General features: G+C 45.9%; 1 protein-coding gene across 2 annotated transcripts in view; it reads right to left on the minus strand.

The window, feature by feature from the left end:
• Positions 1–16,929, minus strand: part of pik3c2a (phosphatidylinositol-4-phosphate 3-kinase catalytic subunit type 2 alpha) — a 56,609-nt gene that overhangs the window by 7,212 nt on the left and 32,468 nt on the right. For both annotated transcript variants that reach the window (XM_031899719.1, NM_001134817.1), the window contains 17 exon segments: positions 16,673–16,795; positions 15,313–15,480; positions 13,248–13,359; positions 12,234–12,376; positions 10,882–11,070; positions 10,645–10,741; positions 10,474–10,568; positions 10,188–10,368; positions 9,358–9,462; positions 8,740–8,832; positions 7,785–7,914; positions 7,440–7,576; positions 6,932–7,101; positions 3,924–4,080; positions 1,180–1,289; positions 872–1,076; positions 13–137 (listed from right to left, as the gene is read on the minus strand). In XM_031899719.1, coding sequence (XP_031755579.1) covers positions 13–137; positions 872–1,076; positions 1,180–1,289; positions 3,924–4,080; positions 6,932–7,101; positions 7,440–7,576; positions 7,785–7,914; positions 8,740–8,832; positions 9,358–9,462; positions 10,188–10,368; positions 10,474–10,568; positions 10,645–10,741; positions 10,882–11,070; positions 12,234–12,376; positions 13,248–13,359; positions 15,313–15,480; positions 16,673–16,795 — 2,340 coding nt within the window.

The raw sequence follows: 16,929 nt of genomic DNA on the forward strand, positions 1-16,929 counted from the left end.
GCAGGAACTTACCCTGGGAGTTTCCAGAGAGGGAAGAGGATGCTGAGTTTGTTGTGCAACTCCTGGAACTCATCAAACGTGCGGAAAATGAAGGCCGAGTTATCCTGCCCCTCTCTCACCACTCGCACCACGTAGATCTGCACGAACGAACCGTTGGTAAAACAGAAAGTCATTTTGAAACGTTAAACATGCGCTGGAATGAATATCTGTTCCCCTACTGATCTGGCTGACTACGTTGAGAGTCAGTAGTAGACTGCCCTCGGCCTGCATCCTCCCAATCCCACAATTCCCTGCACACATGATGTCAATGAGGAAAGGAACATCCCAGTGCAATGCATTGTGGGTTATGTAGTTAATACATGCTGTCTGTAAACTGTAGAGAAGTTGTTACAATTTGTAACATCAATGTTTTAGTCCCTCCTCCCCTGACAGGTATTCAAATGATGCAGAAAGCTGGATTTATTCATACTTTTGAATGAACAGATTCCAGTGATAGGTATAGTAAGGGTTTCTGTGCTGTGTGGGCAGGGTTGGACCGGGCTGCCGGGACACCGGGAAAAATCCCGGTGGGCCCCAGCGGCCCAGATCCGCCCTTGCAGCGCTCCCCCTGCCCGACTGTTCCTCCCCTGACGCATTGAATTTACGTGCGCTCAGGGGAGGACCCCGGGGGGGGTAAGGGGACGCGGCCAACAGTGGCACCCCCAGTCCGACCCTGTGTGTGGGGCTCAAATTAATTTTGGTTCCCTTTTAAAATATATTAAATTCCACATTTCCTATAATAAAAAAGAACAGCAGCGACCTCTAGCGGCCTCAGCCTTTCCCCACTGCTCCCTGTGTGGGGAGAAGAGAGAATAGAAGGGATTAGACGTACATAGTACTTATCAGGGTTGTATCGCTTGTGATACGTAAAGATCGTGGCTTCCTTGATGCGGCCATCTTGTTTGAGGCTGTACGTTTTCGGGGTGAAGGACAGAATGGCCTCGTCGTTGGAAGGCAGGCCGGCAAAGCGCTGAGCCAGGTTGTGGATAAAGAAGTTAAACTTGGTGGCGACGCTCCCCAGACTCGACTCTATTAGCCTAAATGTGAATAAAACTCACAATTAGAGCTTTTATTAATTACAGAGAGAGAGACGCTTATTAATTGGGGAGACAAGAAGGAGTTCAGCGATTGGCTCTGTACCTGGTGAAGAAGATGGTGGCTTCCGTGTCGGTCGCTTGCGGCTGGAGGGCGTCGTGCACATATTTCAGATCCTGAATCCCAGTCAGCTCCGGCAATCCCGAGGGCAGCATCTAAACGAGATGAAAAGGGCATGGGGGTCAGAGTTAAAGGGGAACACACAAGTAAAACTTGATGCCAATGAGTAGAAAACCTGACGGGGCTCCTGCGTGTATACATTAAGGGGTTGTTCACCTTTGAATTAACTTTTAGTAGAGAGTGATATTCTCAAACAATTTGCAATTGGTCTTCACTGTTTATTTTGTGTGATTTTTTTTTTTAATTACAGGTATGGGATCGGTTATCCGGAAACCCGTTATCCAGAACGCTACAGGAAGGCTTTCTCCCATAGACTCCCTTTTGTGCAAATAATTCAGATTTTTAAAAATGATTCCCTTTTCTCTGTAATAATAAAACAGTACCTGTACTTGATCCCAACTAAGATATAATTACCCCTTATTGGGGCAGAACAGCCCTATTGGGTTTATTTAATGGTTAAATGATTCCCTTTTCTCTGTAATAATAAAACAGTACCTGTACTTGATCCCAACTAAGATATAATTACCCCTTATTGGGGCAGAACAGCCCTATTGGGTTTATTTAATGGTTAAATGATTCCCTTTTCTCTGTAATAATAAAACAGTACCTGTACTTGATCCCAACTAAGATATAATTACCCCTTATTGGGGGCAGAACAGCCCTATTGGGTTTATTTCATGGTTAAATGATTCCCTTTTCTCTGTAATAATAAAACAGTACCTGTACTTGATCCCAACTAAGATATAATTACCCCTTATTGGGGCAGAACAGCCCTATTGGGTTTATTTCATGGTTAAATGATTCCCTTTTCTCTGTAATAATAAAACAGTACCTGTACTTGATCCCAACTAAGATATAATTACCCCTTATTGGGGCAGAACAGCCCTATTGGGTTTATTTCATGGTTAAATTATCCCCTTTTCCCTGTAATAATAAAACAGTACCTGTACTTGATCCCAACTAAGATATAATTACCCCTTATTGGGGGCAGAACAGCCCTATTGGGTTTATTTCATGGTTAAATGATTCCCTTTTCTCTGTAATAATAAAACAGTACCTGTACTTGATCCCAACTAAGATATAATTACCCCTTATTGGGGCAGAACAGCCTTATTGGGTTTATTTAATGGTTAAATGATTCCCTTTTCTCTGTAATAATAAAACAGTACCTGTACTTGATCCCAACTAAGATATAATTACCCCTTATTGGGGCAGAACAGCCCTATTGGGTTTATTTAATGGTTAAATGATTCCCTTTTCTCTGTAATAATAAAACAGTACCTGTACTTGATCCCAACTAAGATATAATTACCCCTTATTGGGGCAGAACAGCCCTATTGGGTTTATTTAATGGTTAAATGATTCCCTTTTCTCTGTAATAATAAAACAGTACCTGTACTTGATCCCAACTAAGATATAATTACCCCTTATTGGGGGCAGAACAGCCCTATTGGGTTTATTTCATGGTTAAATGATTCCCTTTTCTCTGTAATAATAAAACAGTACCTGTACTTGATCCCAACTAAGATATAATTACCCCTTATTGGGGGCAGAACAGCCCTATTGGGTTTATTTCATGGTTAAATGATTCCCTTTTCTCTGTAATAATAAAACAGTACCTGTACTTGATCCCAACTAAGATATAATTACCCCTTATTGGGGCAGAACAGCCTTATTGGGTTTATTTAATGGTTAAATGATTCCCTTTTCTCTGTAATAATAAAACAGTACCTGTACTTGTTCCCAACTAAGATATAATTACCCCTTATTGGGGCAGAACAGCCTTATTGGGTTTATTTAATGGTTAAATGATTCCCTTTTCTCTGTAATAATAAAACAGTACCTGTACTTGATCCCAACTAAGATATAATTACCCCTTATTGGGGCAGAACAGCCCTATTGGGTTTATTTAATGGTTAAATGATTCCCTTTTCTCTGTAATAATAAAACAGTACCTGTACTTGATCCCAACTAAGATCTAATTACCCCTTATTGGGGGCAGAACAGCCCTATTGGGTTTATTTAATGGTTAAATGATTCCCTTTTCTCTGTAATAATAAAACAGTACCTGTACTTGATCCCAACTAAGATATAATTACCCCTTATTGGGGGCAGAACAGCCCTATTGGGTTTAATCAATATTTAAATGATTTTTAGTAGACTTAAGATATGGAGATCCAAATGACAGAAAGACCCATTATCCAGGAAAAACCCAGGTCCTGAGCATTCTGGATAACAGGTCCCATCAGCATCTATCTGGTTGCTAGGGTCCAAATTACCCTGGCAACCAAGAAGTGATGTGAGGAATATTAATAGAAAGATAAGTAATAAGTTATTATAACAATAAAACTGGAGCCTCACAGAGAAATAGTTTGTTGGCTTCTGGGGTCAATGACCCCCATTTGAAAGATGCAGAGAGTTGGAAGAAAAAGGCTTATAATTTAGAAACTATAATAAATAAAAAATGAAGACCAATTGAAAAGTTGCTGAGAACTGGCCATTCTAGGGCTCAGCTACATGGAACTGCCATCGGCCGTATTCAGCCATACGACTCTGCAGCTACAGGAAAGGAGACAAAAGCTGAATGGATTTAAATCTAATGTTCAGTATTTATCTAGATACAAATGATGTGATTTACATTCTAAATAGCGACAAATAAAGATATTTACCAGGGACAAAAGGTTTAGGAAAAGGCTTGTGTGTTTCCGGAGCAGGTTGTAGGCTTGGCAGCACAGATCCACAAACAGCTGGAAGCGCCGGGTGGGTTTCTCCCCCCCATTAATAACATAGGCCATGTCTGACGTCAGCACGAACGGGGCACGGTCCCTGGTGAGAACATGGAGGTAATGGGCTGAATATAAATGGTAAACAGGACTGAATATGCCTTGTACAGACCCCCATAAAACTATAGGGATTCCCCTGTACTAAGCACAATTCAGCAGGAACAGCCCCCTAAGTTTGCCCATAGCCTGTACAGAGAGATACCATAAAACTATGGCACATAGGGATTCCCCTGTACTAAGCACAATTCAGCAGGAACAGCCCCCTAAGTTTGCCCATAGCCTGTACAGAGAGATACCATAAAACTATGGCACATAGGGATTCCCCTGTACTAAGCACAATTCAGCAGGAACAGCCCCCTAAGTTTGCCCATAGCCTGTACAGAGATACCATAAAACTATGGCACATAGGGATTCCCCTGTACTAAGCACAATTCAGCAGGAACAGCCCCCTAAGTTTGCCCATAGCCTGTACAGAGAGATACCATAAAACTATGGCGCATAGGGGTTCCCCTGTACTAAGCCCAATTCAGCAGGAACAGCCCCCTAAGTTTGCCCATAGCCTGTACAGAGAGATACTATAAAACTATGGCACATAGGGATTCCCCTGTACTAAGCACAATTCAGCAGGAACAGCCCCCTAAGTTTGCCCATAGCCTGTACAGAGAGATACCATAAAACTATGGCACATAGGGATTCCCCTGTACTAAGCACAATTCAGCAGGAACAGCCCCCTAAGTTTGCCCATAGCCTGTACAGAGAGATACCATAAAACTATGGCACATAGGGATTCCCCTGTACTAAGCACAACTCAGCAGAAACAGCCCCCTAAGTTTGCCCATAGCCTGTACAGAGAGATACCATAAAACTATGGCACATAGGGATTCCCCTGTACTAAGCACAATTCAGCAGGAACAGCCCCCTAAGTTTGCCCATAGCCTGTACAGAGAGATACCATAAAACTATGGCACATAGGGATTCCCCTGTACTAAGCACAATTCAGCAGGAACAGCCCCCTAAGTTTGCCCATAGCCTGTACAGAGATACCATAAAACTATGGCACATAGGGATTCCCCTGTACTAAGCACAATTCAGCAGGAACAGCCCCCTAAGTTTGCCCATAGCCTGTACAGAGAGATACCATAAAACTATGGCGCATAGGGGTTCCCCTGTACTAAGCCCAATTCAGCAGGAACAGCCCCCTAAGTTTGCCCATAGCCTGTACAGAGAGATACTATAAAACTATGGCACATAGGGATTCCCCTGTACTAAGCACAATTCAGCAGGAACAGCCCCCTAAGTTTTGCCCATAGCCTGTACAGAGAGATACCATAAAACTATGGCACATAGGGATTCCCCTGTACTAAGCACAATTCAGCAGGAACAGCCCCCTAAGTTTGCCCATAGCCTGTACAGAGAGATACCATAAAACTATGGCACATAGGGATTCCCCTGTACTAAGCACAACTCAGCAGAAACAGCCCCCTAAGTTTGCCCATAGCCTGTACAGAGAGATACCATAAACTATGGCACATAGGGATTCCCCTGTACTAAGCACAATTCAGCAGGAACAGCCCCCTAAGTTTGCCCATAGCCTGTACAGAGAGATACCATAAAACTATGGCACATAGGGATTCCCCTGTACTAAGCACAATTCAGCAGGAACAGTCCCCTAAGTTTGCCCATAGCCTGTACAGAGAGATACCATAAAACAATGGCACATAGGGATTCCCCTGTACTAAGCCCAATTCAGCAGGAACAGCCCCCTAAGTTTGCCCATAGCCTGTACAGAGAGATACCATAAAACAATGGCACATAGGGATTCCCCTGTACTAAGCCCAATTCAGCAGGAACAGCCCCCTAAGTTTGCCCATAGCCTGTACAGAGAGATACCATAAAACTATGGCACATAGGGATTCCCCTGTACTAAGCACAATTCAGCAGGAACAGCCCCCTAAGTTTGCCCATAGCCTGTACAGAGAGATACCATAAAACTATGGCACATAGGGATTCCCCTGTACTAAGCACAATTCAGCAGGAACAGCCCCCTAAGTTTGCTCATAGCCTGTACAGAGAGATACCATAAAACTATGGCACATAGGGATTCCCCTGTACTAAGCACAATTCAGCAGGAACAGCCCCCTAAGTTTGCCCATAGCCTGTACAGAGATACCATAAAACTATGGCACATAGGGATTCCCCTGTACTAAGCACAATTCAGCAGGAACAGCCCCCTAAGTTTGCCCATAGTCTGTACAGAGAGATACCATAAAACTATGGCACATAGGGATTCCCCTGTACTAAGCACAATTCAGCAGGAACAGCCCCCTAAGTTTGCCCATAGTCTGTACAGAGAGATACCATAAAACTATGGCACATAGGGATTCCCCTGTACTAAGCACAATTCAGCAGGAACAGCCCCCTAAGTTTGCCCATAGCCTGTACAGAGAGATACCATAAAACTATGGCACATAGGGATTCCCCTGTACTAAGCACAATTCAGCAGGAACAGTCCCCTAAGTTTGCCCATAGCCTGTACAGAGAGATACCATAAAACAATGGCACATAGGGATTCCCCTGTACTAAGCCCAATTCAGCAGGAACAGCCCCCTAAGTTTGCCCATAGCCAGTACAGAGAGATACCATAAAACTATGGCACATAGGGATTCCCCTGTACTAAGCACAATTCAGCAGGAACAGCCCCCTAAGTTTGCCCATAGCCTGTACAGAGAGATACCATAAAACTATGGCACATAGGGATTCCCCTGTACTAAGCCCAATTCAGCAGGAACAGCCCCCTAAGTTTGCCCATAGCCTGTACAGAGAGATACCATAAAACTATGGCAAGAAAGGGATTCACAGTAAACCAGTCCAATTAAACATCTGACTATAATTACCTTTTAAAGCTGCCAAACATCTGAGCGTGTCCTAGAAACTTGCCAAAGTCAATATGAAACATGTGGCCCGTGGTCCTCAGCATTATGTTGTCATTATGTCGGTCACAGATCCCAAGCACGTAGGTAGCCACACAGCATCCGGCGCAGGAGTAAATGAAATTCTCAGAGGCCTGTGAGGGCAGAAAATAAATCCGTTGTTATGGGGAAACCTACCTTATAATCAACTTTAATTGTCATAATGCACCATTATCCCTAATTGTATGTATGTATATTCCTAAAATAAATTACCTCCACTTCCTCCAACTTCTACCCATCTCAATGCTAAACTACAACTCCCAGCACACATACAGTGGAACGCTGACTTACAGACGATATTGATTACTCTCCTCCAATATAAGCGTGACCAATAACACATTAAATTCATGCACATCCTGAGACCTCAGGGGGTCGAGCCGCAAAGCTAGAAGGAGACCACCAATCCTGATCATCCACTCTAGGCGCAACCTACCTTTGCATAGTCTTCTTCAGATGGGTTGTACTTCCTAAGCCATTCCGCCAGAGGTTTATCCTTGAAGGAGCCGGTCACCCCGTACTCCACCTGGATCTTTCTCAGGGTATCGGCGGAGAGAACCAGCTCCACCATACCTTAAGGATCAGAAGGGAAAATCGGTTCATGTTGGTGCCAAACTATAAAACCCTGCAATTCAGTTACATATGCTGCAAAACTATATTCCAGTAAGGTTGCACGGCATGGAAAGGGTTACGTAGCACATAAAAGCCCAAAGCAAAGTGCATAGGGATTGTAAAGATAAAATAGGAGGAAATAAAAGAATTCATTCATAATCATTCCCACCTCTGTCTCTGCCAGTGGACAAGCACTTAAACAGGACCATTCGCAGGTCCAGGCCTTCCTGTAGCCACAGCTTGTCCATAATCTTAATCATCTGCAGAGCTAACATGTCCTGCCGCAGGTCTTCTCCCACCTGAGAAAGAAACAAAAATCAAAGAAAAATGTTTAAACCGCTAGAGCAGCACCCCTAGTGGTCATATAGATTATTTCTCCCATGGCCCATACTTTGTGTAGAACCAGCCCGATATTGCCATGGAATGTTATGCCCCCACTGCTCAGTAATTACCTAAACACAAAGAGGAGGTCCATTCCTATAATCAATACCCACAAAGGGACTTTGATGATTCTGGCTGTAGGGCCGAGAACCTGAATGAACAAGGGGACAATTCCAATTCCCAGTAAGGGGTTAGTTTCCCCTATAGAACCTTCCCATGGCTCTGGGTCTGAATAAAGGTCCCCATACATGGGCTGATAGTAGCTGCTGATATGGGTCCCTTGGACCGTTTCGGAAGCTAATTGGCCCGTGTATGGGCACTCCCGATGGGCCTGCCCGACCGATATCTGGCCTGAAATCGTCCAGATCTGGATCGGGCAGGTTAGAAAATCTAGTCGGATCGGGGACCGCATCTGCTCGTTGATGTGGTTGCTGGACCGACTTTGCCTATGCCTGTCAGGGCCAAACAATCGAATTACCCCGGATTCTCCCAATATAGCCCACCCGTAGGTGGGGGATATTGGGAGTAGATCCGCTCGCAAATCCCCCAGGGCCAAACGATCGAATTACCCTGGATTCTCCCGATATCGCCCACCCGTAGGTGGGGGATATCAGGAGAAGATCCGCTCGCTTGGCAACATCGCCAAGCGAGCGGATCTGCCCGTGTATGGGGACCTTTACTGTGTGCCCCACTTCGTGAATTCCCCTGCACCCAGGGATGGGGTAGAGGGTTTTTTTTATTACCTTGAACATGGAGTTAATCTCCTCCCCTAAAGGATCTGCATTGACCATTGTCACTTTGAGAGGAACGGCATTAGAGCTGAAGAAGGAACAGGCCTGTAGGGAATAAAATCAGACAGAGTTGCACCAGAGCTGCACAGAATGCAAATCCCACTGCTTCCTTACATTTAAGGGTGAAGACACAATCTATTCCTTCAAAAAGTAGGAATAAATACCATTTTTATATGCTGAAATCCAGCTGCAAAACAGTTCTTCTCTTTCTGGATCATTTGAAATCCTGGCAGCTTACAGACAGCCTGCAGGAACTACGTAACCCACAATGCATTGCACTGCGATGTTTCTTTCCTTATTGACATCACGTGTGCAGCAGGGGATTGTGGGACTGGGAGGATGCAGGCTGAAATCCCCTGCCATAGACAATACTGAGAATTGCCTCTGCTAAAACACACGTAGAGACAGTTATCAGTAAATGGTCAACATTGTCTGTCTCTGTAGCTGCTACTAGTAGCTCTGTGTGTCTTCACCCTTAAGGTCTTGGTCACTTGGGCCAAGAGAACCACACAACCGGCCCTATGTCCCATACTGAATATATGAAATGACCCATTTACAGCAGAAGCCTACCTTAATGTTCAGTTCTTTGGCTACCAGGCTAGGGCTCAGAGGCAGGCGACACTTGGTTTTCCTGAACAGGAGTTGGACTCGCTCCATTCCTTCCTGAAGAACAACCTGGAGACACAAATCAGGAGTCAGGTGACTGGGCCCAAAACTGTACAGCTAATTGGGCATAATGTAGCAATGACATGTAGTGTACTTATTGTTCCAAGGTCACATGCTGTTATATCCCTAAGGGTGAAGACACACAGAGCTACTAGTAGCAGCTACTTTTTCATGGCTACTAAACTCCAGAAAATCCCCTGCCATAGACAATACTGAGAATTGCCTCTGCTAAACACATGTAGAGACAGTTATCAGTAAATGATCAGCACGGTCTTGTTTAGTAGCCAGAACAAGTAGCTGCTACTAGTAGCTCTGTGTGTCTTCACCCTTAATCTGAATTTCCTCCAACACTAAAGGTCCCCCATACACCATAAGATCTGCTCATTTGGCAATGTTTTCAAGCGAGCGGATCTTCTCCCGATATCCCCCACCTACGGGTGGGCGATATCGGGAGAATCCAGGGTAATTCGATCATTTGGCCCTGGGGCCAAACGATTGAATTATAGCTTCAGGTATAGGAAAAGTCGGTCCAGGTACTGTATCAAAGAGCCGATGCGGTTCCCGATCCGACTAGATTTTCTAACCTGCCCGATCGAGATCTGGACGATTTGAGGCCAGATATCGGTTGGGCAGGCCTGTCGGGATTAGGCAGATTAGCTACTATCGGCCCGTGTATGGGGACCTTTAGTCCTAAACAGAAATAAAGGACACTAACAAAAGAGAGAAGATCCTACCTGTCGGGCTGAGCCACTGGCTTGCCGTACTTTTTCTGCCACAACACCCAGAAGTTGTGTGAGTCGGGTCTGCTTCTCCAGCTCCTCTCTCAGGCCCTTCCCGCACACTGACAGGAGGGCTCCGAGGATGCGCTCGTATCTAGTGCCGAAATAGGGATCATTCAACGAGTCTTTCAGTAGCCTGGAACAGTGACGGTCCAATCAGTTTGGGGCACTGCGGCACTCGCTCCCATGATAAATCCATTACAATAACCAAATACATTCATCCGAAGCTGCGCCAACTTACCAGTACAAGTAATGGGTGATCCGAATGTTCCCCAGAGCTCGAGTTAACAGGAATCTCACTAAGGAATTATCCAGATAAAGTTCATATTTTAAAGCCTGAAAGACAGGAAAGAGACATTACAGGACACACTGAATGAATACAGTTACACAAAGGTTGGAAAATGGTTATTACCTGTACAAACTGCGGCAGGAAATCCACCAACTCGTCGTCGCTTAAACCCTCTTCCACCCATTTTACCGCCACTGTGCGAACTTCCTGGTCAGAGAACCTAAAGGGCAACAAATCCAAGTGATCTTAGTGCAAATGTAACTAAAGGTCCCCACACACCATAAGATCCGCTCGTTTGGCGATGTCGGCAAGGATTCCCAAAAAGTGATTGTTATGCCGATTGCTTCCTTTGTACCTCACCTGGAATCCAGCAGCTCCAGGGCACTCACTGCAGTCATTGGTGGCCATTCGTGGATCAGGGCGTAGATATCGCTCAAATAGGCTACGTCCCAATTTGGAGCACTAGCCAAGATTTTTGGAAGGCTGTTCCGGTGCTCGAGGCAATAGTAACGCTTCTCCCATAAAAATGCTTTCTCCTCCTTAGATAACCTGCAGGGAATAATTATATGCAACATGTGAGTGGGAAGCACTGGGGCTGCAAGGAGTCAGAACCAGCAGTGCAGAGAAGGGAAAGGGACAGACACAGTGACAGTTACACATAACTATAAACCCAGTGAGAATGAGGAATGAATGGATATTGGGGAGTTGTATCAGGAGTCAGAACCAGCAGTGCAGGGAAGGGAAAGGGACAGACACAGTGACAGTTACACATAACTATAAACCCAGTGAGAATGAGGAATGAATGGATATTGGGGAGTTGTATCAGGAGTCAGAACCAGCAGTGCAGGGAAGGGAAAGGGACAGACAAAGTGACAGTTACACATAACTATAAACCCAGTGAGAATGAGGAATGAATGGGTATTGGGGAGTTGTATCAGGAGTCAGAACCAGCAGTGCAGGGAAGGGAAAGGGACAGACACAGTGACAGTTACACATAACTATAAACCCAGTGAGAATGAGGAATGAATGGGTATTGGGGAGTTGTATCAGGAGTCAGAACCAGCAGTGCAGGGAAGGGAAAGGGACAGACACAGTGACAGTTACACATAACTATAAACCCAGTGAGAATGAGGAATGAATGGGTATTGGGGAGTTGTATCAGGAGTCAGAACCAGCAGTGCAGGGAAGGGAAAGGGACAGACAAAGTGACAGTTACACATAACTATAAACCCAGTGAGAATGAGGAATGAATGGGTATTGGGGAGTTGTATCAGGAGTCAGAACCAGCAGTGCAGGGAAGGGAAAGGGACAGACAAAGTGACAGTTACACATAACTATAAACCCAGTGAGAATGAGGAATGAATGGGTATTGGGGAGTTGTATCAGGAGTCAGAACCAGCAGTGCAGGGAAGGGAAAGGGACAGGCACAGTGACAGTTACACATAACTATAAACCCAGTGAGAATGAGGGATGAATGGATATTGGGGAGTTGTATCAGGAGTCAGAACCAGCAGTGCAGGGAAGGGAAAGGGACAGACACAGTGACAGTTACACATAACTATAAACCCAGTGAGAATGAAAAAAAAAAAAAAAAAAAAAAATAATGGAATAAATGACATTTTCTTGCATTAGACATTATTATGGGCTCTCCATTATCAGTTACTCTCTCTCCCACTGAACCTAATATAAGGGGTATTTTGGCAGTTACGTACCCAAATGCTGACTCTTTAGCGAGGAGAGAGAGGAGCCGGCTCTTGGCGTCTTTATCCAGTGACTCGATGCTCTGCCAAGCACAGCTCTTGGTCGGATGGGGTGGGATGTACACAATGTCGAAGGCAGGTAAGGGGAAGTCAACCTTAATAAAATGAAAGGTATCAGAATAGCACTCAATAGTAAGAAATCCAAGTCCGGCTTGGGACTCCTCCAGTTACATGGGAGTAGGAGAAACAATAGGTTAGCTGAAAGCAGTTCTAATGTGTAGCGCTGGCTGAAAGCTCAGACTCAGGCACACTTTACTGCTGCGCTGCAAGTTGGAGTGATATCCCCCCCCCCCTCACCCCCAGCAGCCGATCAGCAGAACAATGGGAAGGGAGCAAGATAGCAGCTCCCAGTAGGTATCAGAATAGCACTCAATAGTAAGAAATCCAAGTCCGGCTTGGGACTCCTCCAGTTACATGGGAGTAGGAGAAACAATAGGTTAGCTGAAAGCAGTTCTAATGTGTAGCGCTGGCTGAAAGCTCAGACTCAGGCACACTTTACTGCTGCGCTGCAAATTGGAGTGATATCCCCCCCCCCCTCTCCCCCACAGCAGCCGATCAGCAGAACAATGGGAAGGGAGCAAGATAGCAGCTCCCAGTAGGTATCAGAATAGCACTCAATAGTAAGAAATCCAAGTCCAGCTTGGGACTCCTCCAGTTACATTGGAGTAGGAGAAACAATAGGTTAGCTGAAAGCAGTTCTAATGTGTAGCGCTGGCTGAAAGCTCAGACTCAGGCACAAGGCGCTGAGATGGCCCCTACACACCAATATTACAGCTACAAATACATTTGTTGGTTGAAGAATAAAAGGTTAAATTGCAGAGTGAATTATTTGCTGTGTAACAGTGTCATTTAGAGATAAAATGTGCCACATAAAACCATGACAGTATCCCTTTAAGAGAAAATGCCGTAAGGGTAGGAGCTGCCATACACATCACAGCATGAACATGCAGAGGTCACATAAAGTACCTGTAAAACAATTCTCTGCATTTGATTGGTCTTTCTAGTGGTGCCAGCAGGGGCGGGGCCTGTATGGAATGATGTCCAGAGGTGTAAAAGCTTGGTCCCACCTATCAGCATCCTGCAAACAGAAGAAACATCACAAGGGTCACATTTTCAATTACCAACATTTATTTGTATATAAACTCAAATGAAATCCCTACAGGGAGCCTCCATAGGCACAGAGCAGGCAGAACTCAGAGACATAGGAAAATCCACTTGCAGCAGCGCATTTACAATCCAGCAGGGGGCGCACTGAGCATTCGGAACTTGGCGAACGCAGCAGCAAAACAACCACGGAACTGGGGAGAATAATGAGCTGGAAGTCACCAGACCCTACGGCTCATTTCCCTCTGGCCCAGATTTACGTGCTACAGAGCAGCAGCAACAAAGCGAATAAAGGTACAAGGCCTGGCCGGGGCTGAGACTCCAATCACTGAAGGAAATCTACAGGGGAAGCCAACTACATTTAAAGGGCCACTACCCTGGATTATTTAGAAAACAGCACAAGGCTGCGAATATAAAAAGGGAAACCACACATGCGCTTTGTATATATGAGCCCATTTAAAGGAACAGTAACCCCAAAAAATGAAAGTTTTTTTTTTTTTAAAGTGATTAAAACATAATGCACCATTGTTGTGCGTTTTACTCAGAAACCCTACTATAGTCTATATAAACAAAGCTGCTGTGTAGCCCTGGGGCTGGATATAAAGAGCACAGGGCACATAGCAGATAACCGATAAGCTCTGTAGAATTCAGTGGGAATCTATGCATCTTATCTGTTGTCTGCTATGTGCCCTGTGCTCTTTATATCCAGCCCCCGGGGTTAACAGCAGCTTTGTTTATTATATAGACCAGTGGTCCCCAACCAGTGGCTCGGGGGGAACATGTTGCTCCCCAACCCTTTGGATGTTGCTCCCAGCGGCCTCAAAGTAGGTGGCCATTTTTGAATTTCTGGCTTGGGGGCAAGTTTTGGTTGCATAAAACCCAGTGTAAAGCCAAACAGATCTTTCTATAGGCTGCCAATCCACATAGGGGCTGCCAAATAGCCAATTATAGCTCTTATTTGCACCCCAGGAACTTTTTCCATGCTTGCGTTGCTCCCCAACACTTTTTCCATTTGAATGTGGCTCACGAGTATAAAAGGTTGGGGATCCCTGATACAGACTATAGTAGGGTTCTGAAGCAAATGCACAGCTTTTACCAATGCAGGGCAACAGTACCTCATATTAATTGCATTGATACAGTTACATTTTTTGGTGTTACTGTTCCTTTAAAATTTAATAAGGCCTCATTGAAAGGATAAGTTGGCCACTTGAGTGACTTCATCATCATCATCATCATCATATGGCTACTTTAACCAACCATAGTGCAAATAATAAAAGAAGGTACAAATCACTGGGTGGGGGGGGGGGAATGTTAGGCACCCCCAATGATCGTAATCGCTTACTTTTTTTACCCCTGGCTGATACAGAAAACTGCCCCCCCTTAACATTCCCTGGGCAGAAAAACCCACAGGTACAAGTTCTACTGAATTTTAAATGGAAGAGTGAATGTAAAACTGTATTTATATGTAGGTGACAGATTAGCCATCTGTCCCCACTCATCCCCTTCCCTCATATTGATCCCCTATACAATCGCTTGCTTCTAAGCACATAAATAACAGCTGGGGGGGGGATACGGATAGAGAGACAATGGAAGGGTCTGTGGCTGGGAAGAAGCTGCACATTATCCCTGCCAGTGCGTCTGGGGGTGGGGGCCCCTGCCCATGGCTGCTTTTATTAATGGATAAACACTGGAGACTGCTGGTTACTGGCACTTACAGCTATACACGCCTGGAGCCTAAAGACCCATCTACAGTCGGGCCGAGAGCTCAGGTCACCGCCGTGACATTCATATCTGGAGTGCTTCGCAAGGTGGAAGGAAATCCTGGGTGCCAGATCCATTTCATCGGAATGAGAGATTTGCCACACACTTGGGGCTCCCAAACCCCGACTGGATCAGTGCCGCGTGGGCACGTGGCTGTAACACTTACCGTCTGAACGTGAAGAGGGGTAAGGAGACCCGGCCGAGCATCTCGGGCCCCTTCCTCTGCTTGTTGGCATCTGGCGACCCCCCGCTGTTAGGATTTAATATCCCATAAAGCGTGAGCTGGAGAATAGACTCCAAAGGCAGCTGTGAAATCTGGATGGGGAATATGATCCTGCGTAAAAAGGGGAGAAACGAAATCTTGCTTATTCAGCACTTCTGTCTCCATTCCAGCCTGGCAGGCTAAGCAACACTTCCTAATTTTGTGCAAAAGTAGTATATGGACACACAATTAACTGTAGTTACAAATGTGAACACATTAAATGGGTGAGGCCTGGGTGCTCACTGGGAGAAGCAGGTGGGGCCTGGGTGCTCACTGGGAGAAGCAGGTGGGGCCTGGGTGCTCACTGGGAGAAGCAGGTGGGGCCTGGGTGCTCACTGGGAGAAGCAGGTGGGGCCTGGGTGCTCACTGGGAGAAGCAGGTGAGGCCTGGGTGCTCACTGGGAGAAGCAGGTGAGGCCTGGGTGCTCACTGGGAGAAGCAGGTGGGGCCTGGGTGCTCACTGGGAGAAGCAGGTGGGGCCTGGGTGCTCACTGGGAGAAGCAGGTGGGGCCTGGGTGCTCACTGGGAGAAGCAGGTGGGGCCTGGGTGCTCACTGGGAGAAGCAGGTGGGGCCTGGGTGCTCACTGGGAGAAGCAGGTGGGGCCTGGGTGCTCACTGGGAGAAGCAGGTGAGGCCTGGGTGCTCACTGGGAGAAGCAGGTGAGGCCTGGGTGCTCACTGGGAGAAGCAGGTGAGGCCTGGGTGCTCACTGGGAGAAGCAGGTGAGGCCTGGGTGCTCACTGGGAGAAGCAGGTGAGGCCTGGGTGCTCACTGGGAGAAGCAGGTGAGGCCTGGGTGCTCACTGGGAGAAGCAGGTGGGGCCTGGGTGCTCGCTGGGAGACAAAGCTAAGGCCTGGGTGCTCACTGGGAGACAAAGCTAAGGCCTGGGTGCTCACTGGGAGACAAAGCTAAGGCCTGGGTGCTCACTGGGAGAAGCAGGTAAGGCCTGAATAACATTTCTGAGTGATGCCTCATGCTAATGCTGTCCCCCTTGCAGGAATACTCATGGCCCCCGTTACAGAATCAGGCCAATCCAACAGGCTGCGACACAAGGATTTCTCCTACAGGTTACTGAAATAGAATATACTTTGAGTCAAGCATCACCCTCATTAATTAACAACCCTCATTAACCACTGCAGCACATGTTTCCATAGGCACAAACAGGGAGCAGCTGGCAGAGGCCTAGAGATGGGCAAAGTACAAATCAGAGCAAACACAGTGTATTCCTACCAGCAGCTACATGAGAAATTGCCCCCCGGTACTTACAGCTCATCCCACTTCACCAGGTAAAAGAAGCTTTTGTATGTTCCCACTTTTTTGGACTGAACTGGCTTAAATTTGTCCTTTCCGTTGTGAATTAGTGAACAGACCAGGTAGTATTTTTCAAAGCTGGAAAAAAGCAACACAGTACAATATAATATAAAAAGTCAAAACCCAGAACTCTTTAAGAATAAATTCAGAAAATACCAAAAATGAGTATCAATGATACGCTCTGTTTGTGTCCAGACTGCCTTAATTATACA

This window comes from Xenopus tropicalis, chromosome 4 (genome assembly GCF_000004195.4).
Source record: "Xenopus tropicalis strain Nigerian chromosome 4, UCB_Xtro_10.0, whole genome shotgun sequence".
Taxonomy (NCBI): domain Eukaryota; kingdom Metazoa; phylum Chordata; class Amphibia; order Anura; family Pipidae; genus Xenopus; species Xenopus tropicalis.